The sequence below is a fragment of the Acanthochromis polyacanthus genome, chromosome 6 (assembly GCF_021347895.1).
Source record: "Acanthochromis polyacanthus isolate Apoly-LR-REF ecotype Palm Island chromosome 6, KAUST_Apoly_ChrSc, whole genome shotgun sequence".
Lineage (NCBI taxonomy): Eukaryota > Metazoa > Chordata > Actinopteri > Pomacentridae > Acanthochromis > Acanthochromis polyacanthus.
The window spans coordinates 36535263-36561101 of NC_067118.1; the positions used below are offsets into that span (position 1 = coordinate 36535263).

General features: G+C 40.0%; 1 protein-coding gene across 2 annotated transcripts in view; it reads left to right on the forward strand.

Annotated features, from left to right (window-relative positions):
• The window catches only part of lrp1ab (low density lipoprotein receptor-related protein 1Ab), a 106994-nt gene that overhangs the window by 21297 nt on the left and 59858 nt on the right, over nucleotides 1-25839 (forward strand). For both annotated transcript variants that reach the window (XM_051950162.1, XM_051950163.1), the window contains exons 3-6: nucleotides 12678-12815; nucleotides 22537-22656; nucleotides 23564-23692; nucleotides 24640-24900. In XM_051950162.1, the coding sequence (XP_051806122.1) occupies nucleotides 12678-12815; nucleotides 22537-22656; nucleotides 23564-23692; nucleotides 24640-24900 (648 nt within the window). The remainder of the gene's footprint in view (nucleotides 1-12677; nucleotides 12816-22536; nucleotides 22657-23563; nucleotides 23693-24639; nucleotides 24901-25839) is intronic.

A 25839-nucleotide genomic window follows, 5' to 3' on the forward strand; every position in this document is an offset into this window, starting at 1 on the left:
AATGAGCTGATTTCTCAAAGTAGTTAGCAGTTGCAAATAACAAGCCGATCCCTGTACTCACACTGTCAAGTTGTCATTAAAGCGGTCTCCAGTGGCTTGCAGAGGTAATATATACTGTTTATAGACACATGCACATGTTGATTTGTTTTCTTTGTCGAAGCTAGAAAGTAATTTTGAGGGGATATCCCCTGGAATGCAGCTTCATAATGAAAGCAAGGGACCCTAGCCTGAAGAGGATAAAGATATTTAATATAACTATAACCAAATCTGGACCCACGAACTCAGACACACACTCCTTATCATGAAACGTTCCTTTCTGTAAACATATTATTTCATGATAGGACAATTTGCTCCAACTGCTCCGGTGGAAACCCCTTCAAGTAGTTTGTTTGCTGTGCACGATACTGTAAGTACCTCCAAACACGCAGCCATGCCGTGTCCCTTGGCCCACACACGCTCCAGCCCATGGCGGTGCATGCCGTGACCCGGGGCCGAGCTGGTATGGAGGTCTGACGGGCAGATTGAGTTATCATCTCCGTGCAGCTGCAGCCGTTCGTGGGCCACACAGCAAGGTTATCTGTCCATCTCTTGCCCTTGAGCCCCCCTCTGGACGCTCGCCAGCTTGGTCCCTTGCCTTTGCCCATCTGACTGTCATGCCTCAGCAGCCTCTCCAGGACAACCGAGCAGAGCCGCCGCTGAGGTGCTGGTGGACTGGGATGGAGCGATCAGGAGAAGGAGTGATTCTACAGAAAAAGGCCTTTTGTATCGGGGAAAATGAGCAGATTAGCATTTAGGCCGAGGAGGAAAATGGAAATGGCTTTGTACGGCTCTGATCCACTTTCTATAGAAGCAGCCTCTTACAGTGGAGCCGGCCTATCGTCTGTCATGTCGCTGTAGTTGCAGGGGGCACCAGGCAGGGGCAAGAGGGTCTGCAGTGGCAGTGGTTAACACTCTGCTTCCACAGAGGAAGGAGCAAAGCCCTGTAAATCCCTCTGGTCTGTGGCCCTGAGCCCTCCTCAGCTTCACCAGCCTATCAACAGACCACGAACAGAGGGCTTTCTCACGCCACGCAGGCACCACTTCCCTTTCTCTGCTGTCTCCTCCACACCCTGTCTCCGTCTCGCCATCTTTCTTTATTTCCTTCGTCCCTTTGTCATCCTGTGTGTCAAACGGAAAAAAACGAGACTCATGTCATCTCTGCTGCTCATATCTCATCTCCAGTCTTTCCTCTTGTCTGCAGAGGTGACTTAGTTTGCTGGCATGCTTTGTGTAAATGTTTTATACGGTGACGTTTGATGTTTTTTTTTTAAGCTAAACTAGCCAAACTGTATTAGTCTGTGGCAGCACATTTAAGAGACTGAAATGTTTGAACAAGCAGGTATGCAGATTTAGGAGCTTTGTACTGCTGTTTTACTGAGAGAATTCAGCTTTAAGTAATGCTCCACCCAAGCTTGAAAGTGGCTGTAAAATGTTTACAGCTTTTTACAACACTGGATCTAATTGGATCAAATTAAGGTCAGTTGATTATCATGGTTTTCCTGGTTTAAAATTTCTGTGGCAGGAAATGAAACCTTAAAAATGTGCAAAGAATTTTTCCAAACTATTTGTGGCCATAATTTAAATCTACTTTTGAATCCTGAGCTCAGCATGTGAAAAACACATCGGTTTAACTGGAAATTGGTAAATTAATTTCAGACTTTTTGCACAGTTTCCTGGACGATATTACGACATGGAAACAATGTGGGTCATTCCGTGTGGTTTCACCAGATGGTGGTTGCCACACCATTTTCAAATTAGTCCTAAATTTGTATGCCATTAGATAGTCACAAAAGTACTTTCTATGCAAAATTGTAGGCCTGTAGCTCAAATAGTTTCTGAGTTGTGGGGGTCTGAAATTTTCAGAATTTGGGCTATAAAAAGCCTCGCTAGCGTTTTTTGCATCTTTAAGTGGTTATTTCTCAGCCTCTAGACATACCAGAGAGCTGTGAGTTGGTAAACAAGGCCTCTGCATGTAGCTAGTGCCCCACAAACATCCCCAGGTGTTTCCCTACACTCTGCAGGCCGTGGGGGCTTGCTAAAAAATTAAGAGACACCTACTCACAAGTGGAGTTTGGGACCTTAAAAGTACTAGAAATACTGCACAGAAGTGTTCTAACACCCCTGGTTTCCATTCTACACAAACCTGTGTGATAACTTAGCAAACTGGAGCTTTCTAGGTACCTCAGTTTGGAAAATATGAGCTCCCAAAGTTGGACGAGATTTTAAATTGGCTATTTTGGGGGGCAAAAATCTCAGTGTGGGACAGGTACCAGAGACCCCAAATTTTTCTACAGTTCTATCTGTCTATCACTGTACAAAAAAGCAGTAAGTGTCTCTTAATTTTTTAGCATTTTTAGCAAGCTCCCATGGCCTGCAGAGTGTAGGGAAACACCTGGGGATGTTTGTGGGGCACTAGCTACATGCAGAGGCCTTGTTTACCAACTCACAGCTCTCTGGTATGTTTAGAGGCTGAGAAATAACCACTGAAAGATGCAAAAAACGCTGGCGAGGCTTTTTATAGCCCAAATTCTGAAAATTTCAGACCCCCACAACTCAGAAACTATTTGAGCTACAGGCCTACAATTTTGCATATAAAGTACTTTTGTGACTATCTAATGGCATACAAATTTAGGATTAATTTGAAGATGGTGCAGCAACACCCCCAAGGAATATCTGGTCATTTCACCTGGAATGACCCATGTGCTTGTTAGAATTGTGAAGACACAGATTGTATCCATCTATGCAAGAGTTTTTAAATGTGTTTTGGTGCTTTATCTGCTGTGAAACCAAACTTTTTGCAGCTACTTCTAAGCCAACAAGGATGAGTTTGATGCTCATGCTTTGGCTGGATTATCACAGTATAATCCAATTATAGCAATTTGTAGGTACCGTTTAATGTTTTCTTATTATTGTAAAGGTATTTAGTCCACCCTGTGTGCTGTAGGTCCCCCTCAGCAGGGTTTAGCATAACCTCGTGCTTGGTGTGCATGCTGCTGTAAAGTGTGATTCCAGAGTGGGGCAGAGTCAGTCGGTGGGCAGGCCTGCCTGTCACCCCGCACAACATTTTAATTTGAGCTGACAGCAGACTTTATGGGAGTCAGTCAGGGGCTGCCATGGAACCCAAAGAGCAAGAAGAAACGCAAGCTTTTATGCTCGCGACAAAAGATCGACAGGGGATCTAAATTTAAGGTCATTGCATAACTACAGGGACTGGGGGCTGGGGGAGGGTTGCACGCAGAGCTTGAGGTGTTGGAGGGAAGAACGCATCAGGAGAGGCCGTCTTTCAGCTCCGGTATCTAGAGTCCATCAGACAAACTTAATGGAACCCGACGCATGCAAGGAATAACAGCATTCTGTCTAAAGGTGACACAGGTAGTGATGCATTACCTAAAAATCCACACTGCGCTCAGGGGAGATGTGTAATATTGTCTTTGCACAAAGTCATATTTCTCTCCAAAGGCTGCATGCTGCAATGAGAGTTTCAATGAAGCCCAGCATAACGTCTGTATTATGACTCATAGTTTAGAATGTTTTAATCGTGATGAGACCGAGCGCTTATTTCTTGTGTATGGGATTCGTAGAGTTTGAGGGAGGCGGACTGGAAAAAAGGTTTTCACAATTAAGATAACAAAGAAAACAGCAAGGATATGCTAATGTAACTGTTAGCAGATCACGTAGTTTAGTGCAATAATATAATCATCCACACACTGGCCTCACTTTAAGGCTAAAAGATCTTATCTTGGGGTGTCGTACAAATCTTAGGAGTGGATTTTTTTCCAAGTTGAAATCTGAAGAAGCACTGGCAAGAGCATAGGAATGTATTAATGCTGTATTAAATGTGATAACAAGAACATTGATGGCTATGTCCAGGTCACTAAATTCATGAGCACGTTTTATTTTTTTGTAAATGTTCTTCTGTTTTAAAGGAAAAAGATCTGTTTCATGCTCTTTATAAATGTGTACCCATGAAAAATATCATTCCCTGGCGATATGCCTCGCAAAGTCAGACTTAAAGGAGGACAAAAATGTAGAAATTGAATAGTTTAAGTGATGTATTTATTTGCAAACACAGCTCAAGTCTGTCCGATTCTAGATTTTAGTGACTACTGTAGATATTTAAAGTGTAAAGAATTCTAATACCGGTGCATTGGCTGATGTAGAAATAAACAAGTATCCTGTTTCACCTCTTATTACTGAGAGTATATGAGCCTGAAGATTAAAGTTCCAACTGATCGTAAGAAGATAAACTACTAGGATCAAAAGACAATGGCAGCAAGAAAAAGGGGATAAAATCAGAAAATATATTCAAATGGCCAAAGTCTTAAAGGCAGCTTTCACATTGTAGCAAACAATTATGCAAATGAAGCAGTTCTTCTCTCAGCATTTAGGTTAAGGGAGTGTGCATGGGGATATGACGGCTATAGAATCTATACAGCCAATGTCTTCTGGGATTTTCTTCATATTCACTCATACAATTTATAGTTTTCTTTGCCTGCAGCATCACAGATCTTTCATCTTTCAGTTCTGAAAAAGCACCGGAGACGTGGTGAACTAGTTTACATCCTGTTGCCTCTCTGACACCATGCAGATCCCCAGTTTAAAAATGAAAGGTGCAAAAAAAAAAAAAAAAAAAAAGAAGTGATCAGCACTTGGGTGAGTGGCCTTTCTGTTTGAGATATTCATTAAAGACTAAATCAAAACCATCTGAGAGAACCAGTTTACACAATCCGTTTTAAAGGCCACTGACTGCACATTTGGCTGGAAAACTTGTTTTAAGATGAACAACATTTTGAACAGAATGCTGTGAAGTAGTCCAAACGAGAATGGAGTCAGTCCAAATTCCTGCTGGGATGTTATTCATACTGAGGCGTTCGAGCTTGGCGAGGAAACAGAACTTTTACAAGACAAATTGATCAAGGTTTGGTGTTTTTGGAAAGGTAGGAAAAGATGGTTGAACCACTGCAAACTTGCAAAATCAAAGGAGTAGAGGGGCTTGGTGCAAGACACCACCATGTGTCGCTCTAATTACAGCAAAGTTGTCCACACAGTGTTGAAACAGTCACAGAAAGAGATGTTTTAGCTTCAGCACCTAATGAAAACAGTCCTGGAGGAGCAGCTACAGAACTGTATTGAAATATAGGGTACATTTGAATGCATGCAATGTGTGACTCTGGAAAGAGAGAGAAAAAGTTCTGCTGCTTTCTTGCAGTCTTCTGTAAGATGACGCAGAAAGTGTCTGCTGCCAATATAAGGGGATCTTTTTGTAATACACTGCCAACAACTTCCCAAACTGGAGCAGGGAGTGCAGAGTTCGCCTCCATTGTCCCTCCTGCAAAGTTATTTAATCCACCATATTGTCCTTTCTATTTAGTTTTCTGCCACTGCTCCCTATTCAGCTCCTGCCAAGGTATTACTGTGTTGTGGAACTCAAACAATTCTGCCTGACTGTTGTGTATTGCTGGCAGTTGTTAGTGTGTTTCCAAAAAGGTATTCAGCTTGCAGCCTGGACAGTGTAATAGGTAGGGACGTGTGCTTTAGAAGAGTTAGTTGTGGGTGTGATGGTGAGTGCAGATTAGGTCTCTCAGTGGCTGCAGACCTGATTTCTGGTTTAATTCAACCCCCTGTTGTCCTCATTTACAGGCACCAAAAAAATATTGTTTCCTTGCCTGAGAAAAATGCAAAAATTCAGCAAAAAAAATTCCCCAAATTTCTGAAAATTTGCAAAACCTTCAGGAAGAAAATTTCAATAATTCCTTAAGAGTTTCCCTTAAAAAGTATATTTATAAAAATCCCCAAATTTGGCAAGAAAATTCTTGTAAATATTTTCAAAAATGAGTAAAAATCTTCCAAAAAAAAGTTCTAAAAATATCTAAAGTGATATTTATTTTTCCACATTTTCAAACTTTAAATTTGCAAAACCTTTAGGAAGAAAATTCCAATAATTTCTTAAGAAAATTCTTGTAAATATTTTAAAAAATGAGTGAAAATCTTCCAAAAAAATCCTAAAAGTATCTAAAATGATCATATACTGTATACACACGTGGACAAAATTGTTGGTACCCCTCAGTTAAAGAAGGAAAAACCCACAATTCTCACTGAAATCACTTGAAACTCACAAAAGTAACAATAAATAAAAATTTATTGAAAATTAAATAATCAAAAACAGCCATTACTTTTGAATTGTTGATTAACATAATTATTTAAAAAAACAAACTAATGAAACAGGCCTGGACAAAAATGATGGTACCTCTATAAAAGATTGAAAACTATTTGACCAGAGTGACATGATTAACTCAGGTGTGTCATTTAATTGACATCACAGGTGTTTCCAAACTCATAATCAGTCAGTCTGCCTATTTAAAGGGAGACAAGTAGTCACCCTGCTGTTTGGTGAAAAGGTGTGTACCACACTGAACATGGACAACAGAAAGCGAAGGAGAGAATTGTCCCAGGACATCCGAAAAAAAATTATAGACAAACATCTTAAAGGTAAAGGCTATAAGACCATCTCTAAACAGCTTGAAGTTCCTGTGACAACAGTGGCTCATATTATTCAGAAGTTCAAGACCCACGGGACAGTAGCCAACCTCCCTGGACGTGGCCGCAAGAGGAAAATTGATGACAAATTGAAGAGACGGATCGTTCGAATTGTATCCAAAGAGCCCAGAGCAACCTCCAAAGAAATTAAAGGTGAACTCCAAGGCCAAGGTACATCAGTGTCAGATCGCACCATTCGTCGTTGTTTGAGCCAAAGTGGACTTCATGGGAGACGACCAAGGAGGACACCACTGCTGGAAAAAACTCATAAAAAAGCGAGACTGGAATTTGCAAAAATGCATGTTGACAAGCCACAAAGCTTCTGGGAGAATGTCCTTTGGACAGATGAGACCAAACTGGAGCTTTTTGGTAAGGCACATCAACTCTATGTTCATAGACTCAAAAACCAAGCATACGAAGAAAAGAACACTGTCCCTACGGTGAAACATGGAGGAGGCTCAGTAATGTTTTGGGGCTGCTTTGCTGCATCTGGCACAGGGTGTCTTGAAAGTGTGCAAGGTACGATGAAATCTGAAGACTATCAAGGCATTCTGGAGAGAAATGTGCTGCCGAGTGTCAGAAAGCTTGGTCTCAGTCGCAGGTCATGGGTCTTCCAACAGGACAACCATCCAAAACACACAGCCAAAAACACCCAAGAATGGCTGAGAGAAAAGCGTTGGACTATTCTAAAGTGGCCTTCTATGAGCCCAGATCTGAATCCCATTGAACATATGTGGAAGGAGCTGAAACATGCCATTTGGAGAAGACACCCATCAAACCTGAGACAACTGGAGCTGTTTGCTCATGAGGAGTGGGCCAAAATACCTGTTGACAGCTGCAGAACGCTCATTGACAAATACAGAAATCGTTTAATTGCAGTGATTGCCTCAAAAGGTTGTGCAACAAAATATTAAGTTATGGGTACCATCATTTTTGTCCAGCCCTATTTCATTAGTTTGTTTTTTTAAATAATTATGTTAATCAACAATTCAAAAGTGATGGCTGATTTTGATTATTTAATTTTCAATAAATTTTTATTTATTGTTACTTTTGTGAGTTTCAAGTGATTTCAGTGAGAATTGTGGGTTTTTCCTTCTTTAACTGAGGGGTACCAACAATTTTGTCCACGTGTGTATATATATCAGTAAAACTTCTGATATTTTCTTTAAGAACATTCACCAAAAAAATCAACCAAAACCCAGCAAAATTCGCTGGATTTTGGTTGACTTTTATGTGAATGTTCCTAAGAAACATTTTTAACATTTTTTTTTCCACCAAAAAATGTTCAAAGATTTCCCAAAAATGTTGAAAATGTGGACATCAGTATTTTCTCTGTGAAAATATATATATTTTTGTCTCACTTTTTCACACTTTGAACCTGGTCAATTTTGACCCACAGAGCAATACGAGGCTTAACAGGATACACAGTCACCATGTCAGTTCAGCATCTCATGATATATGCTCACAAGGTGCAGAGTTGCAAAGACAAACGTTTCTGCAGTGGGTATCATTCAGATGACTTTCAGTCTGACTTGCCTTTTATACTCCCCCGAAAACTGTTGACAAATGCTAAATCCTTGGCAGGGGTTTCATTTCCAGAGTACATGGCAGTTTATTCCTGGTACTGCAGTTTATGTAAAAATCCCCATGTTGGCAGTTTATTGAATGTAAATCAGGCTTGGCTTAGAGGCCGAGGCTGTAGGAGGGCTGCTAATATGCTAGCACCCCCAGACGGGAGAGCGACTCCTCTTCTCCCTAAGCCACATGTATTGGGAGCTAATTCTCCATTCGAACGTGGCACATTTTCCACACAGGCAGCTGTGGCGGGATCTTTATGGAAGCTTGTGTCACTTTAAGGCACTTGTTTTAACTGAGTTAGGTTTTATGTTCTGTGTGTGGTTGCTAATCTCTTGGATGGATAGAGAGGACTCGGAGGGAATGCTTGCGGTTTTCCTCAGGGAATGCCGTCATGCAGGCAAATGTTTTTACGAACATCGTTCTGATTCACCGAATGGCGTTTCTTTCTCTCTTTTTTTTTAAAGCATGCATTTTTGTGTTAGACATGCCAAGAGAAGTATTTTCACTTCTCAACTTGATATGCAAAACTGAAAGATATAGCACAGTGTGTATCATGCCAAGTCAATTCAGTTACATTTTCATTGCCCCCAATTTTCTTGGCAGGCTTTAAAGGCTGTAAAAATAAAGCATGACACCCTCTATACTCAAACCCTGCATTCAGATAAGAATAAACTCCGTGTGGATGAAAGCAGATTTAAGGGTCAAACGAACTGCATTTTGGCTGCAACGCCTGCTTAATATTCAGAGACTGAAGACTTTTATGTATGCAAAGTTGTGAAGGAGACATCTGAAGCAGGTCTGCAGCACATTCAGACACCATCCTCTCAAAGCCTCTCCCAGCACCACACATAACCCGCACAACTCTACAGATCGTTTCCTGTGAAGGAGGTGATCTTTATTTTCTCTGCTTCGAGTGTTTTTCTAAAATGGGTCAGCAGATGTTAGAAAGAAAGAAAGAAAGCGAGAGAGAGGTGGAGGAGGAGGAGGAAGAAGAAGAAAAACAGCCAAGGCAAACTGTTTGCTCTGCAGTGTGGGCTGTGAGGAGAGATAGAGAAGAGTGGGAGAGAGTGAGGGGAAGAGACTGCATCTACTGTATGTTCTGGTCTGACACTGGTGGAAAAAAAAAATCTGTGCTTTCTCTGGACCAGAGGACATTGTGTCCTTTGCCCTCTGCACCCCTACAGATGCAGTATTTCATTAGCACTGTTTACTTTCTGTCATTTTTATAATCTTCCTTCAATATCTGCCAGCTGATCACATCTGCAGACCACATTTAGCAATGTTCTTTTGACGTTTTGGACACGCTGATGGTATACACAGTCACTACATGTGTGCACATGTGGTAATCGTACATCATATTTGGCCCCATGTCTGTGGCAAATGTTACCACAGAGCCCTTTATCTCACAGCGGTCTGCTACAGTTATACATTTCTGTCTGGGGTTTAACCAGTTCTCTGTGGTGGTTCCGGCCCATGAAGATTGGCAGCAAATTAACCCTGGGTCCTTTCCCCATTAAGAGACGAAAATAAAGTGTTTGACTTTGTATTGATGTGATTCTTATCTCAAAGTGTTTCTTTAAGCTAAAGCCCTCCATCTGGATGAAGTTTACTTGAAGCTGCTACACCTGTACAGCTCTTTTGATACGGATCACTCCTGATATTGATCTGTTTTGTTGTGATTTTTGAACTGGGGAAATGCAGGAAGAAGGAAAAGAAACTTTTATTGAAAAACTATGTAATGGTCTCCATGGATCAGAACTTCCTTTTACTTATCAGCTGACATATACATAATGTTGGACATTTATTACCAGTCCCTCTCTACTCGACATACATGATGATCTTGTGGGTGATTTCCTTAAGTTGACTATAAGAGCCAAGTCATGAACTTGGACCTGATTCAAGTGATGGAGTGATCAGTGATCTGAGAAATGATCTGAAGAGTAGATTTAAGACTTTTTTTTTTTAATGAATTCCTAACTTATCTGCTTGCGTTCTATAAACATGAGTTGACCTAATATTGAGGAGTGGTTGAGAATTCAATGGTAATGTTTCATCTTACTAGACTCCAGTAAAGTCTAGTCAAAAGGACATTGTTGAGCTGAATCCAAGGACATGGGTCTAAAAACTACACTTCCCAGAATGCACTGGTAGCAGCAAAGAAGTCATCTCTGATTTAAAGCACCTGGGAAGGCCTGGAAAGGGCTCAGTCATTCGAACAACCTTCAGAAGAGAAAGGCTGCTTCCATATCTCCACCCTCTGGACTTGCAGACTGAGCCCTCGCGGACTTCAGTCATACGTAATGTGACGTCTTTACCGTCATCACGTAAAGTCTGTAAGAGCGGGAGTCTACAGCATTATGAATGGAGCTAATAGACAGACTTGGAGTCCGTTTCAGTCGTTTCCGTGACACTGTTTGAAGAACTATCATGTATACGCTATAATATTAATTAATTTGGGTATTACTTACATTGGAGGACTTGCTTTCGTCCTTTTTCCGCCATTATTTTTCTCAGCTCATGATTTTGGCTTCAGACTGCACAGCTTTTATAGGCCAGACGCAATAAAAAAATCGAAAAATTTAAACGTCACGTCCGTATTGCAATGAATTGTGGGAAATCAAACTGGTGAAGTCTGCAGAAGTCTGCACCCCAAGCAGACTCTCTGGAAGTCTGCAGAAAGTCCGCTTGAGGCCCCTTGTGGACTGGATGAATTGTGGATTTGGACAGCCCTCAGCACTCCCGGACTTCCCGTGAACGCGCCCGCAAAGTCCGCGAGTTCGCAAGTGCGGTGAAGTCCAGAGATTTGGATTCAGCCAAAGAAGGAAGGAAAAGAACAAAGGAGATCCAAGTCTACTCATGGATTCAGTCCAAAGACACCAGTGGTTGGTGAAATGTTTGCTTTCTTGGTGGTTTAAAGTGTTGATATGGTCAAGTTTGTGTTGGCTGGTGTGTGATTGGTTGGTGAAGGCACTGTAGCATTTGCTTATTTGATTTTATGTTAATAGAGTTTGAATTAAGATATTTCATTTTGAGTTTAAGTAAAGCAAACATATAGAATGTGTTAAATGTTAAACTTCACTAAAATGTGGATTTATTTGATTTAAAAGGCTTAAAATGTGGCATTTGATAGAAATGAGATTATTATTTGCTTTTTCATTTAAATGGTTAATATGTGAACTTTTAGTTCTGTGTTTGATGTTGATTTTTTTCTGTCTTTAAAGGTTTACAACCTATTGCTGTTGAGAAAACACGACCAACCACCTTAAGGGAAAATAAAGTCTGAGTTGGAAATCTGAATTGATTTGTCCTTGTGTCCTTTGAACTGAAAGAGAGGTGGACTTGACGGACATGAATACCAAGCCACTGTTTCCATAAAGCAGGATGAGTGACAAATGGTCACATGTGTGTTGTATGTGGTTCTGCTGCTGGCTGTGTATTGTTATAGATGATGTGTTTCTTCAGATTTTTGCACAAGAGGTTGGATTCTGACAGAGACTATTTGACCAAATAAAGGTTTTAAGAAGATTTGGGTTTTTAAAAATGGAATTATTTAATTGTTGTGCTGTTAAGAATGTTACCTTTTGTTGGTCTTCATTGAGGTCGTTGCATTTTTGATATTGTTTAATCCGTTGATGCACAACATGGATACAGAGAGACATTTTCCATTGAATATGGGTCATTTTAACCCATGTTGTGCATCACAGGGTTAAAGGCTAATGGGCCCACTGTTAGAATTAAATTTCACTTGTTTTCACAGTCTAAACTGTAAAAGGTACTCATGTAGGTTCTTTTTTTAATAGTTTTATCGCGACGTTTTACATTCAAATATACATATTTTTAGTGAATTATGTGTACCATCTTTTATTAGAGGCTTATATCAATATTGCATTAAACATTTTAATATCCCTGCTGTATATAAGTTACTTAATGGACTTTGCTCCACATATTGCTCTCTACTTTTGTGCACTGCAAAAATTTAGTCTTACCAAGTCTGTTTTTTTTGTTTGTTTGTTTTTTGTTTTAGTCGAAATGTCTCATCCCATTTGATTTAAGATAGTCACTTAACAAGTAACATTTCAGCAAGATGGCGGGACTTGTTTTAAGATGATGCAGCTCAAATAACTTAAGCAATCTTGAAATGATCTTGTTATGAGTTGTATTTTACAAGGAAACTCAATAAGTTTAATACATCTCAAATTAGGAGGTTACATGAAAGCAAAAATCTATTTTTGAATGAAAAACTGTTTTTTTAAGCATGTTTGGCTTATTTTAAGACACCTAAGCTTGACAATCCTGGTAAAATATAGCTTGAAATAAGTTCCCCCAGCTAATTATAAGATCTCAGTATTCTAAATATCACATTTTAATTCAAGAAATCTGATCAAGCCATTTTTCACTTCTATTGGCAGATTCATACACTTACGTCAAGGTAAAAGTTCCTTGAAAGAATTTTTTTTTCTTGTTTTGAGAGGGGCATTTTTTCCCCAGTGTGTGCGCTTATATATGTGTTCCTTGTTTTCCAGGTTCACACAACAGGGTGAACCAGTGTCCTGTCAATGAGCATGGCTGCCTGGACCTGGATGTGTGTATCCATATGAGCAAACTGTGCGATGGAGTCCCTGATTGCTCTGACGGCTGGGATGAAGGGCCTCACTGCAGAGGTAACACACACACAAAGGCATACTCACACACATTCTAACCTCCATTTTCTGCAAAACACACAGATGCCATCATCATTTTCTTTATCATCTGTGTCACACAAGGGAGCGTTGCCCTTTGTTGTAGGTCAAAATTGACCAGCCAGCTTCTATTGTGAAGGAAAAGGCCATCTCCTTGTCTTCCCATCCCAGAGTATAATCTCTATCAAATAATCTCCTCTATTAGGCTCTTTCATGTGTCGGCCTGCTTCTGGGTTGTGCAATTACAATGGAATTTCTCTTTCTGGGGGGAAAAAAAGTCATTAATTTATCAATCAGCTCAGCCATGAGGCAGTTTCCTCCCAATCCCTGCAGGAATAATGAGCTTTCAGCCCAGATGCTGCTGAAGACGAATCCCATCAAATCCTCCACTATTAATTAGAGACAACAGAAGAACGAGTGATGGGACATATTGAGTCCATAGTGTGCGTCTTTGTTGCCGCTGACAAAGGAGCAAACACTGGCTGCCTTCAGAGGATTGTCTCATTGTTCAGCAAGGCAGTCCTCAGATATAGCTGTCTGAGATCCAGCCTGGTTTATAGCTGCAACGATTCATCTTGAAATGCGTGTTTTCAAAAGAAATCTGCTGCATACAGTTCTGAGTCTGTTTGTTTTTATTGTTTTACTATTCATTTCCTGGAATATACTTAATCTGATATTTACTATCAACATTAAAGTCTCAGTAGGCCAAAGTTGGATCACGGGTGTGTCTGCCAAGTTTGCAAACATTAACGGTAATCTTGATTCAGCTTACCTCTCATTAAAATATTAACAAAGCTTCTACTGTTTACCTGTGATGACAGTAGACTTAAGTCATAGACCTTTTTAGTTCCTTATTCAGTTTGTTACATCAGTTTATAGCTTTATGTATTTATTGTCATTTTTTATTATGGTTGTGCTTCAAATTGAAGCATCACACAAAACGGTTTTCTTATCAGACTGCCCCAGATAAATCTATAAACCATCTACCTAGAGTTGAGTGATTGGAATGAAAAGTTGTAGAGAATTAGTCACAACTTGAAGTGTGATCAGTTTAGAGCAGGAGTGCTGTTGGGCTGATGGAGTTGCACAGAGTGGGTGAAAGTGTTGGTATCCCACACGTTTGGTCATCACTGCAAGACAAGATTTTTATGCAACGCTGCAGTGATGTCATGCAGCCGCAGCGTGCACTGCTTGTCCCAGAGGACACAAGTCCAGCTGTTTTCAGCCAAGCAGCGGTCAACACACGCCAGCGCCTGCATGCTCATGCGCCTTCTAATGCAAGTACATGCTCACATGTGCACACAGATTCGCACTCACACAGTCACATTCTTGCAAATACACCCGAACACACCCATTACCCGGCATGCAAACACACCAGCAGTGTGTCCAGAACTTTTGCCATTGCTATTTGTGAACCCACCTCTTTTCAGGGAAAGGCTTTCACAGGCATCCTAGTGTTTGCTTGTACAAACTGCTGGGTTGTGCAAGTATACCTACGAGCTGCTGTCTGAAAGCGCACTTTGTCAGTCAGTGTGTCAAAGTAATTCTGCCAGAGTTGTTGACAAGACTGGTTAGAAAGGGGAGTGTAGCAAGGTAGGTAGGTCAGCCTGGAATTTTATCTGCCTGAAATAAATCTCCTGTATTTTCATAGTGTGTGGCAAGGCTTGGAATAAGGTGGCATACTTTGTATAAAGGTATGATAATGGGTGGTGAGGTTGATACTGCTGATATGGTTGCAAGGTTCAGATACAGCACTTAATCCAACACTTTATTTGACAATTGGCTTTGCACAAAAGTAGATTCAATTAGAATGTACAGTATACAGCAGAACAATACAGCCCTTTGCAATATAGTTTATTTTATATTGCAGTACAGTCAGGTCATATCATCTCAAACCATAAAATTTGCACAGCTGTTCTTGCACTCTGCATCTTTGCACTTTTTAAAACTTATTCTTACAAGCCACCTTATATTGTGTTGTTTAGTGTACCAATACTGTACTTAGTAATTTTTCATCCCTGTACATATTGTTAGTATTTTGTACTTTTTTGTTATTTTATTACTGTGACTGTTTATTGCTATGTAAACTTGCTGTAATGATGTGAATTTACCCCGGCGTGGGGAGAAAAAAAGGATTATCTTATCTTACTTTAAAAGACAAATTATTAAATTTTGAATTACTTATCAATAATTGCATTATTTCCAAGCATTTCCTCTTATGAAAAATGACAAACAAAAACTTCATAATGACTTTATTGAACATACAAGCTGCAGAATAGAAACTCAAGGCAACGAAAGTGAATACATCTGTGATCACAGACACACTACTTAAAAACACCTGACTCTAGCTGTGTTTTCCAGTTAGCCTATTTGCATGAATTCAGTTATGAAAAACAACAGAACCCTTTTCATAGCCCATGTTTATCTGTAAGTCTGCATCTTGGCTCTATGGAAAAGAATTGCCAGAGAATTTGAAAGAATCTGACTTTGGGACTTAACAAGGATGAGCAAGAATACAGGAAGATCGATATAATTTTAGGAGCACGTTCTTTGGTCAGATGAGACAAAGATCATTTCAGTTGGCTCAGATCTGGTCCAGCATGTTTGGCGTGAATCTGGCCAGCCTGTCATGATGAATGCATAATCCTAACAGTGAATAGCAGAGGTGGGAGTGTAACAATGTAGAGCTGCTTCTGTGCAAAAAGCGTTTGGTAGATGGCATTCATGGATGGCACCGTCAGTGTCTGTGGATGTACTGACTGAAAAGATGACACAGATGCTCCAGAAGCATTGGCACAAGAAGAATATTCCAGCATGATAACGATCCAAAGCACAATGCCAAAAAATCTCAAGAGTTTTCTAAAAAAGAAAACGGTGAAAACTCTGACCTGGACAAGTATGATGCTTGACTTGAATCCAGTAGAAGACCTTTGCGGTTTTTAAATAGGAAGGTGGAGCAACACAGCACCTCCAGCAAAGAGCGGCTGTCTCTAGAGAACATTTCTTTTCAGAAAGGCAAACATGCGTATTGTTCAAAAAATAAGGGATGTGAATCATTCATATTAGACTGATTTTGCTCAGGGCTGTCCTTGCCTCTCATATACTGCATTTAGATGTTTTTAATCTAAGGCCATCAAAATGGGATTCTACCTTATTATCCAATTTCCACCCAAAATTAGATCAATTTAAATCAAAATCACATTAAAAAGGATGGTGTCTTCCATCTCCATGCGCTGGTCATAAGTGAAAAATCGCAACCAAATCAGAATATATAGTCGAGTTGTTTGATTTTTGCCGCCAAGATACCACTTTGAGTCAAACCATTTCTGGTCAAACCTGTTTTAGATTTTTAGCTTTGGTATTAAACACAGCATAAGATCATTTTTCCTTGAAGTGAGCTTTATTGCTTTTATATAACTATGAATATTGCATTAAGGAGAAAAACTTGAGATTTAAAAGCATGCTCTTTCATTGTTAATTGCAACAAATGAAGCAATAAACACTGACCACTATTTATTAGAGGAAGTGGTGCCTTGATCAAGAGCATTTGAAATGTACATATTGAGCATCCAAAAGAGTGAAATTTGATTGTCTAACCTCAGATGTTTTTGATTATTTAGTCAAAATGTATATTTCAGATCTTTGTTTTCGAGGCCTGATTCATTAAATGTAGCTTTTATAGACTGTTTCTGATGTTTTGCAGTTTAAATGGGTGAGAGTTGAGCCTTTTCATTGATCTGCAGGCCTGTGTTTGTCCTGTCTGTCAGTTTGTGGGTGATGAGACTTCACTTTGGAGACAAGGCTTTGGACTTTCCTCCTTCAGAGGAGACTGATTGATAGGGAAGAAAAATGGGGTCATGGCAGGGCTCCTGAGAGCTTCTCTCTTTTCCTTGATGCCTCAAAGGAAGCCCTGATTATTGTAGCGGTCCGATGCTGTTGGTTATTCACGGGCTTTCATTGTCCTTCATGTCCCGCTAACTGTGGAATGAGAATCGGTCATCGGCTACTTGAGGCTGCCTGTGGAAAGAGCACATTATCATCTTTATTCATGACTGGGTCTTGACCTAAATGAGTTTATTGGCTGGGGTTACAAGAGTTGTCTTACATGATAAGACCTGTTTTATTGCTTTACCCGTTGCTGTATGTAGACACACTAGTGTTGCAAACCGCTGTATACTTCTTAACTCATTATAGGCTGCAGAATAAAGAAAATTTGAGTTGATCCCCCCACCCCCCCTCCCCTCCAGTTACTCTGCCATGTGTCTGCTTGGGAATTTTTGGTGCCACGGTGTGTGTGCTTTGTGAGACTATTTGTACGTTTGTGTTTGAGTATTTGTGTAAGTTCAGGTTTAGACATCTGGGCAGCATGCTGCTACTGTTTGGGAATAAGTTGGCTACTGTTTGCTCATTACTCAAGCTGCTGCCCTGTGTGTGTGTTTGCAAATGGTTACTTTGCCCCCTTTGATTGTGAAGGCTGCAAACAACAGCCGAGGAATATTCTTTGTGCTTCCATTTGCTTTGCCTTCCTGCCCACCTAGAGCATTTTCCCACCAACTAATGTGATCTGTGTGATAGAATGCAACAGTGAAGCCCAATAATCACAAAGTAGTTTCACAGTGGAGCAGCTGAATGGTTTTCGATGCTGCCTTAATTTGCGTTTAATTGAGCTTGGTGGCTTTCTAAACTTCAATAAGAATCACATTCTCAAAGTTTCAGATGAGTTTAAATCCTAATTCTTCATACTATGATATACAGTGCTGGAATGCGAGTTAATTAAATGAAAGTCGTCCATATTCATGATTTAAAAAAATACAGCATAGACCCAGATGAACTGTGTAAAATTAGGGGGGAAAGAAGTGGTTGCCATAGAAACAACCCGATCAGAGAAATGTGAGGAGTGGCGGCTCATGCAGGCAAATTCAAAAACATACTTCAGTTATGTGGGGAATACATACTTGAGGTAGAAATGAGGTAATTCGATGGCACCGTGTTGAAAAACAGTCGGCTCCTGTCAGCGGGGCTTGTTGTGCGAAGGCATGTGTAAACTTGTTTCCAGACGGGGAGAGCAGAAAGGGAGGAATGTCCTGTGAATTGCCTCCCTTTGAAGGTGCTACACACTGGAATAGCCTGTTTATGCAGTTTTGTTTAATTGTTGTTTTCAGTTATGGATGATGGATGTGGAAACGGACGGATAGGCTTAATTTAATCTAAGTTGGATCTGAATACAGACGGAAGAGATGATGGTTTTTTAAGAAGTGAGGTTTATGAAATCACTCAGACTGTTTTGTTGTGTAGTTACATGCACACAGTTCTCTGCCTTATTCAACCTGTATCTTATTGAGCCTATCCTGTCAGCTTTCATAAATGTCTCCATGGACTTGCTAAGGCTAAATCCAAAAAGCTCCCCTAATGTTGCAGTTGTGTTTAAACTAATCGCCACCATTTGCTATTTTTTTTGTCTGCATGTTCTTTGTGTGGATTGTGTATTGCTTTAGTCAGGTCTTTTCAGTGGTAACCTTTTCTTGAGTAGATCACACCTCACATCTGCAGGATATTGTTGCTACCCCAGAGCGATGCCACTGAAGCTTGTGGTTTCACTCCCATACATACTTCATATTTACAGTCTGCTGCTCTGAATCACTGATGTGTATTCAAGTGTGCACGCAAGTATTTTGACATCAAGTCGCTACTTGTAGTTTAAAAAAATTCAGATTGAACTCGGCCTAATGGTCCTTTTCATTCCTTTATTCAATCTGTTTTTAAAAATTGGAGCATGGTATTGGTGAAACCTGGACAAACGGATGAACGAAAACATTGTATGAAGTAAAAATAGTTAAATAGTAAAACCACTGAGAGTATTTAGATCATTTAAACTGACTACAAAGAGGCACAGCTGTAGGTAAAATAAGGCAAAGTTAAAAACCCTAAAATGCTCCTGGGATAGAAAGCTTTATATTGCTCTGCAGGTTATTCCAGGTTGCAGGTGCACGGTGAATAAAACTGAATTTTCCGAGCTCAGGGGGAAAAAAACTACACCTGTAACGTAATCCAATCGTTTGAGCGCGTTTGGTAAGGACCCTGGGTAATTGGCAAACAGCTTCATACTTCATACGTTTACCCCCTGCCTCCCTTTAAAGAACTACAGATGAGTGAAACTGAAGGTTGCCATCCATGCAGTAATGTGATCAGTGTCTTCTGCCTGCTTGTTCAGGACTGGAGCCTTGGGTTGTCACTGTGATTTGTTTGCTTCGTTCATTAGCCCCTGTTCAAACGTCTGACACGCTGCTGTTGCTTGTTTTCCTGTAGTTGAAGCTTTCTAACCTCATATCCTTAAGCCCTTTGTGTACTCATCTCCACCTCTTCACTCTTGTTTCTTTTTTCTTCCGTTCTTCTGTTCTGCTACTGGTTTCTGCACTACTCCTCAGTTTATACCTCTAAGTCTTTCCTGTGCACCTTTTCTCCTCATTATCACAAAAGCTCTGAGTTAAGATCAGACAGACGGTTTCCCATCCGGAACCTTATTTTTGACTTTCACACAGAAAAATTGTATTATTTCTTATGAATAAGTCAAAAAAAATGAATCAAAGTTGGCTCTGAGCAATATATTTCTTTTGCTTTCCTTCTAGGTGTGTTTTTGATGCATTTTAAGTCATAACAAGTCAAGTTCAAATTCAAGTCTGTCAGAAGTATGAACCCTTGAAACTGACTTTTTTTTAATCAAAAGATTTAATTTTGTATTTGTAATATAACATATTGAAGGAATAAGTTACAGAATGGATGTGAGTTAAGTTGCCCTGTGATATTTCCATGTATCGGCCACCCATAGTTAAACACTCAGGTACAAAACGGAGCAAAGCGACCCTGGACAGAGATGCACATTGTTGGTATTTCAGCTCTCTAGTTGCCTGTGGTCTCTCACTGTGTGAGGCTTGCTGAATGGATTCGATATGGGCCACAATGTTTGCTGGGGGACTCTTCCTTTCACTGGGGCCACAACAAAAGAGTCATTATGGCCCAGAGTGCCACAGGCTTTATATAATAAGGGCCCTTCACTAGTCCAGTTTCCGCTCTTCACTGCCATACTACCACTAGCTACTGTACACACAGTGTCTCCGTGACCAATCACCCTTGTTTCTTGGACGCTAAGATAAATTTCACTGGAGAAACCGTTTTTCTTTCATTATTTATTCGCGCTTTTTTTGTATCTGTGGCTGCACTTTTTACATGATTAAATGAGTGTTTCTAAACAGGTTTAGTCAGATTTTAAGTAAAGTTTTGCTCTTTAGATTTGCATGTTTCCATTTAGAGTTGCTTCTGTGGCAGCATGAAGCAGGTTGAACATACCCAGAATGTCTTTTTGTTGTCCTCACTCAACCCAGCAATGGCAGTTTTCTGAACCAGGCTTTGTGCGCTCTCGCATGAAAGGGGCAGCGTTGGCACCAGATGACCAATGGACACGTCTAGAAGTGCAGATTTCTTACAAGAAGAGCAAACTATAATCCTATACCAATATTAGACCTTTTAAAATACAATGCAGGCTTAAAGCAAACACAGCTGTTGCAGCCAAAGTCAGAAAGGGAAGTTAAAAAAAAAAAACACTGTATGAATGCATATTTAATAGGATTATTGTTCATTGGATGTAAATTGCTTAAATTCGTTCCTCATTCAAGTCAATTTAATCATCATGCATCACAAAACTGTATAACAAAGTTACAGAAATAATTAGTTTATGCTGCTCACAAGAAAGCTACTTTAAAGAATAAAATCAATTTTCATGGTAATGTGGAGGATGAATCGAGTAATCTCATTCTGATGGTCATGTGAGACACTTTTAGCTTTACTTTTACAACTGCAGGGAGCAATTAAAGAACAAATATAAAACCACAATTAAATATTTGGTAAACGGGCTTGTTCCAAATCTTATCAGGTCAACAATCAGGCTGTAATTCTTTTGGGTTTTAGTCTGCTTGTGTTTAGAATTTTATCACTATGAAGCAATGAAATGGCTTTACAACGGCTTGCAGCTTTAAAACATTCTCAGTTGAATCTTCCACTAATGGCTATTTTTCAAGAGAACTTATCAGTCAGTAGGTAGTTTTTTTTAGTATGTGTTGGTCCGTTATCTCAGCTGGTAAGGTGTTGGCTTAACAAATTCAGACTAGTGTGTTGTCATTCAGAAGTAAGCATGTTAATTCAGAGTCGTGTTATATTGAATTTGTCTCACACTTGGTCTTTAAATAGAGCCTAAATGACAGATTAAAACCATGACTGGCAGCTGTTTGACTGGCTACAGGTCTGTGGAGAACTCTTTTGGTGAAAATATGACTCTTAAATTCTTGCTGTGAAAACTACCACTTCTAATTCAGAATCTCTTAGTTGAATTCTTGTGTTTTTGCTTCTACCTCAAACTGCTTTTCTTTGTTATTATTTTACAAATATTAGTTGTTTTTCCTCGTATACAAGTATAGGCAGTTAAAATGCTGTGATCATATCCATATTCTCAATAACCAGCATGTTATCACCTGAAATCATTATTATATTGGCGTTCTTTTATTAGAAAGGGAGCCGTTTTTGTCTGAACATTTGTTCACATTTAGAATTCTCCATAAAACATCTTGGTCATGATCCAGCTAACGGTCACTAAATTTGGTATTGTATATATGTTGCCTCTTTTGATTGTCGCAAATCTTAATGTAGTCTTGTTTTATATGTACATTTGATTTTATTTTTATTTCATTTAGCTTATCAATGCACCGTCCAGTGGCAGCTATGTATATTTTTGTCATGCCACCATGTATGATAACAATAAAGCTATTCTATTCTATTTGCACTTAAACAAGCTTCCATGTGAGGCTTTGTAAGTCTAACAACAACTTTGGCTACATTTTGCACCATTTCGAAGAACCAAAGAAGTTTCTACTCCATGTACATTGAACATGAATTTAGAGGTCTGCAGCAGGAGGACATAAGCTTGTCATATCAACGTAAATCTACGTATCTGAGATAAAAAGGGAGTTTTGTTAAGAATATAAAAAATCTGTCCATGATCTAGATCGTATATGTCTCTATGCCCTCATATATTCTAACTTCCTCCATGAGTTGCTCTCTATATGCTGCATCGCATTTAATTAAACTCTGGGTGAGGACACACACAGTGAAGGTCACAGGCCTGTTTATGGTGGATGCACACATGTAAGTAACGAGTAGAAGTCATACAGTTTCAAAGCACTATCGCTTTCTAAAGTGTATTTATTTTTCTGTAGTGTCAGATGACTGCCGCTAGCTGACACGTTATATCAGCGTACGACACACACTCGGCTCCATTTGTCTCCTTGACTCGACACACACATCCCCGTGCACACCCGACAGAGGACACGATGAGAGGATGTGCGGATTCCCCCTCTTTCATTTCCTGCCAAAAGGATGTGTCCTTGAGTTCCCTCTGGGAGTGAGAAAGAAGAGGCCCTCTAATGTGTGCACACTCACATCACCCTGTCTGCACATATGAATACACATGCATGCACGTGTGTGACCCTCTCTCACACACATGCAGACACACAATCCTGTCTGATCTCCACTGGGTCACCAGATAGGATGGATAACGTTAGTGTGGCTTTGTAACGATTGCACTGGGATCATTCCCACTATCCGTATTAGTATTTGTGTATCTGCAGTATTTAACTCTGTTTTTCCTCTGATTCAGAACAAGCACATGACTGCTCCTCCCATGGGTGCCAGTTTCACTGTGCGGTGACTCACGATGGGCCTCGGTGCTACTGTAGACATGGTTACGAGGTCGCTGCAGATGGAAAGACGTGTAAAGGTGGGTGGCTGTTTGGTAAATGTATTCTGTTTGGCCAAAGTAAAACAGAAACCAATCGTCTGATTACTGTGACGTTGTGTTTGCTGATTGTAATCTGTGTGGGGCAGCATGTGGAGAAGATTAGGAATTTTTATCAAAACATTTGCCTTTGGAGAGGAGATAAATGTATGTCACAGGGTTTGGTAGTAAATCTGCTTTTTATCATATCACTCCAGTTTTAAAGTCCTTACTCTGGCTTCCTGTCACTCAGAGGGTAGATTTTAAAGTCCTGCTGCTGGTCTACAAAGCTTTAAATGGTCTAGGACCAAAATACATCAGAGACCTCCTGACTCAGTATGAACCACCCAGACCACTCAGGTCATCTGGATCAGGTCTTCTAGTAGTTCCTAGAGTAAAAACCAAACACGGAGAAGCTGCATTCAGCTTCTGTGCCCCATATATATGGAACAAACTCCCAGAAAACTGTAGATCAGCTGAAACTCTCAGCACATTTAAATCCATTTTGAAGACGTACCTGTTCTCAGCTGCTTTTGATTAAACTATTTTAAGTTATTTTAAATCTTATTTTATGACAGTTACTTTTAACAGTTATTTTAACTCTTATTTTATGACAGTTATTTTAAACAGCCCTTGTTTTCGACTTTTTTACTGTTCTGACCTTTTTTTTTAATGATTTCATAAATGTTTTCTTTTGTTTTTCTTTTAATAATTGTCATCTTCTGTCTTAATGTCTTTGTAAAGCACTTTGAATTGCCTCGTTGTTGAAATGTGCTATATAAATAAATTTGCCTTGCCTTGCCATCTGATGGTCTGTTTTTTTAAATCTGTTATTTATTATGATACAAGCATGCTTCTTATATTTTATCACTGACTGTTTCTTAAAGCAATCTTTTGTTTCTCCTGGTAGATTTCAATGAGTGCGGCGTGTACGGGACGTGCAGTCAGACGTGCACAAACACTGACGGCGGCTACACCTGCGGCTGTGTGGAGGGCTACCTGCTGCAGCCAGACAACCGCTCATGCAAAGCCAAAAATGGTGAGGAAAGACACTCAAAAACAGATCAACAAGAGTTGATTTGTTTCTCTGTTGGTCACATCGGCGTTGTGTCAGTTTGGTGTTTCACGAGCTTGTTTACTGTGGAGATTTCACAGATGTGTCAGGAATATATGGGTCTTTTGAAGTCCATGGGATATATCTGCATACATTTTTATTAAAAGTAAAAAAAATAATGTTTTTATGTTCATTATGATCATGTCTTTACAAATTCCATAATTATTTATTATGGAAACAGTCAATTATTAATATAAAATGATTGGATATCACTAAAATGTCAACTAAATAACCGTCCAAATTTAACAACCACCTTCTAATCAGCTAAACAATAATAAAATGAGCTTATTCAAAAATTGTTTTGATGTCTTTCTTTTTTTAAGTTGAGATAATCTTGACAGATTTTTTTTTCTGGCAATATATCAAATTATATATGGAAAATAACTAATTGTTTCTGTGTCCGAAAAATCACTTTCAACTAAGTTCCCCGTTACAAAAACACCCCTCAAAGAAGTGTTAATTCCAGATCACATGACCTGCTCCACATGATGTCATTTCCTCCTGAAGAAAAGACCGGCAAGACTCCAAGACTTTCTGACTTATTTAATATAAAGTAGTGTGTGAGTCAAGTGTGTATTTATCACATGTCACCAGGTTTACTTTCAAAAAGTACTCAATTGTATATGTAAAATGTTGAAGAATCTTTGTGTAAAAATGCCATGTGGTGTTTGGTTGTAGGCGGCCATGTTGATTTTCGGCCTGAAAACAGCAAAAATGTCGACTATAATACCTGTAAACTATGCTACAAAAAGTCCCACAACTATATACTGACCCATATGACCTTTAACCTTTGCTCACCTCCTCCTCAAATCTTTTCTCCCTTGTTTCTCCCACATTTTCCCCTACCTCTCCACTCCGTTCACTCGACCCAGAGCCAGTGGATCGTCTGCCCTTTCTGTTGATTGCCAACCTCCACAACATCCAATGCACCACCCTGGGCGGCTCGACGTTGCGGCTCCCGTCCATCACCACCAAGCAGACGATGGCTATGGACTTCATCTACGCCGAGGAGACCGTCTGCTGGATAGATATGGGCGATACACCTGCTGCCACCCAGCTCAAGTGCGCCAGTATCCAAGACCTGAAGCCTGCCAGCGACATCCGCACCATCGACATCTCGTTCAGCTTGCACCGTGAGTAGCAGAGAATTCTCATCTGACTGTGAAATGAAGGAACATTTTGTTTCTGGAAATAGTGTTTTTATTCCATTGGACACATTATTTGGAAAAACTGCCATACACTGAGGGTGTGACATTGCTAGAGAAAGAGAAATGACTGCCTTGCATAAGAGCACTCAAGCGGCACTCAGGTAATCAGTTCAAGCTGTCCGCTCACTGTTTGTGAAATTTACATATTCCGCCTCAGGAGGCAAATGGTCAATTCTGTATTTTCAAACTTAGACTAATGCGAGATGTGAAGCAATACAGCCTTATCTGAGAAAGCTGCTCATACAAGCATAACGTGCCAAGTGGAAATGCTGAGTCCAGCTTTATTTTTCAAAAGGTTTGTCTTTTAAGAGCAGGGGCAGCCTGACACGCCACTAAATCATCCTATAGGAGCCGTACGTGTGGCGCTACATTACACTGATATAATGCATACAAGGCTACCGATATGCCTTCAGGCGGAAGTTTGCGTGTTTCTTGACAGGCAAACGGTAACCTGCTGTGGAGCTTGATTTATGTACTGACTCTGCATGGTGATTCACAAGCCTAGAAACACGTTTTTCCGCTGCTTTTGTTTGATGCATGTGTGCATGTAATCGGATGTGTCATCTCCCTCATCTCCATGTCATTGGTTTCCGATGCAGCGGCAGTTGGCTTGAGGTTTTCCCGGCAAAAACAAAATCCTTTCTGCCCGTTTTTTTTTTTTTCTTCTAAAGTACTGTACATTTTGTCCTAGAATGTGTGGTGGATAGGTAGCACATGTTTGTGTGTGTTGATAAATGATGACAAGTCTGGCCTGTGGACGGAGCGTCTCCCATACACATTGTCTCAACACACAGGCTTCTCTTCATCTCTTGGGCAACGCTCAGACGCACACAGACCAACATACACAGCGTGTGATTAGTTCCC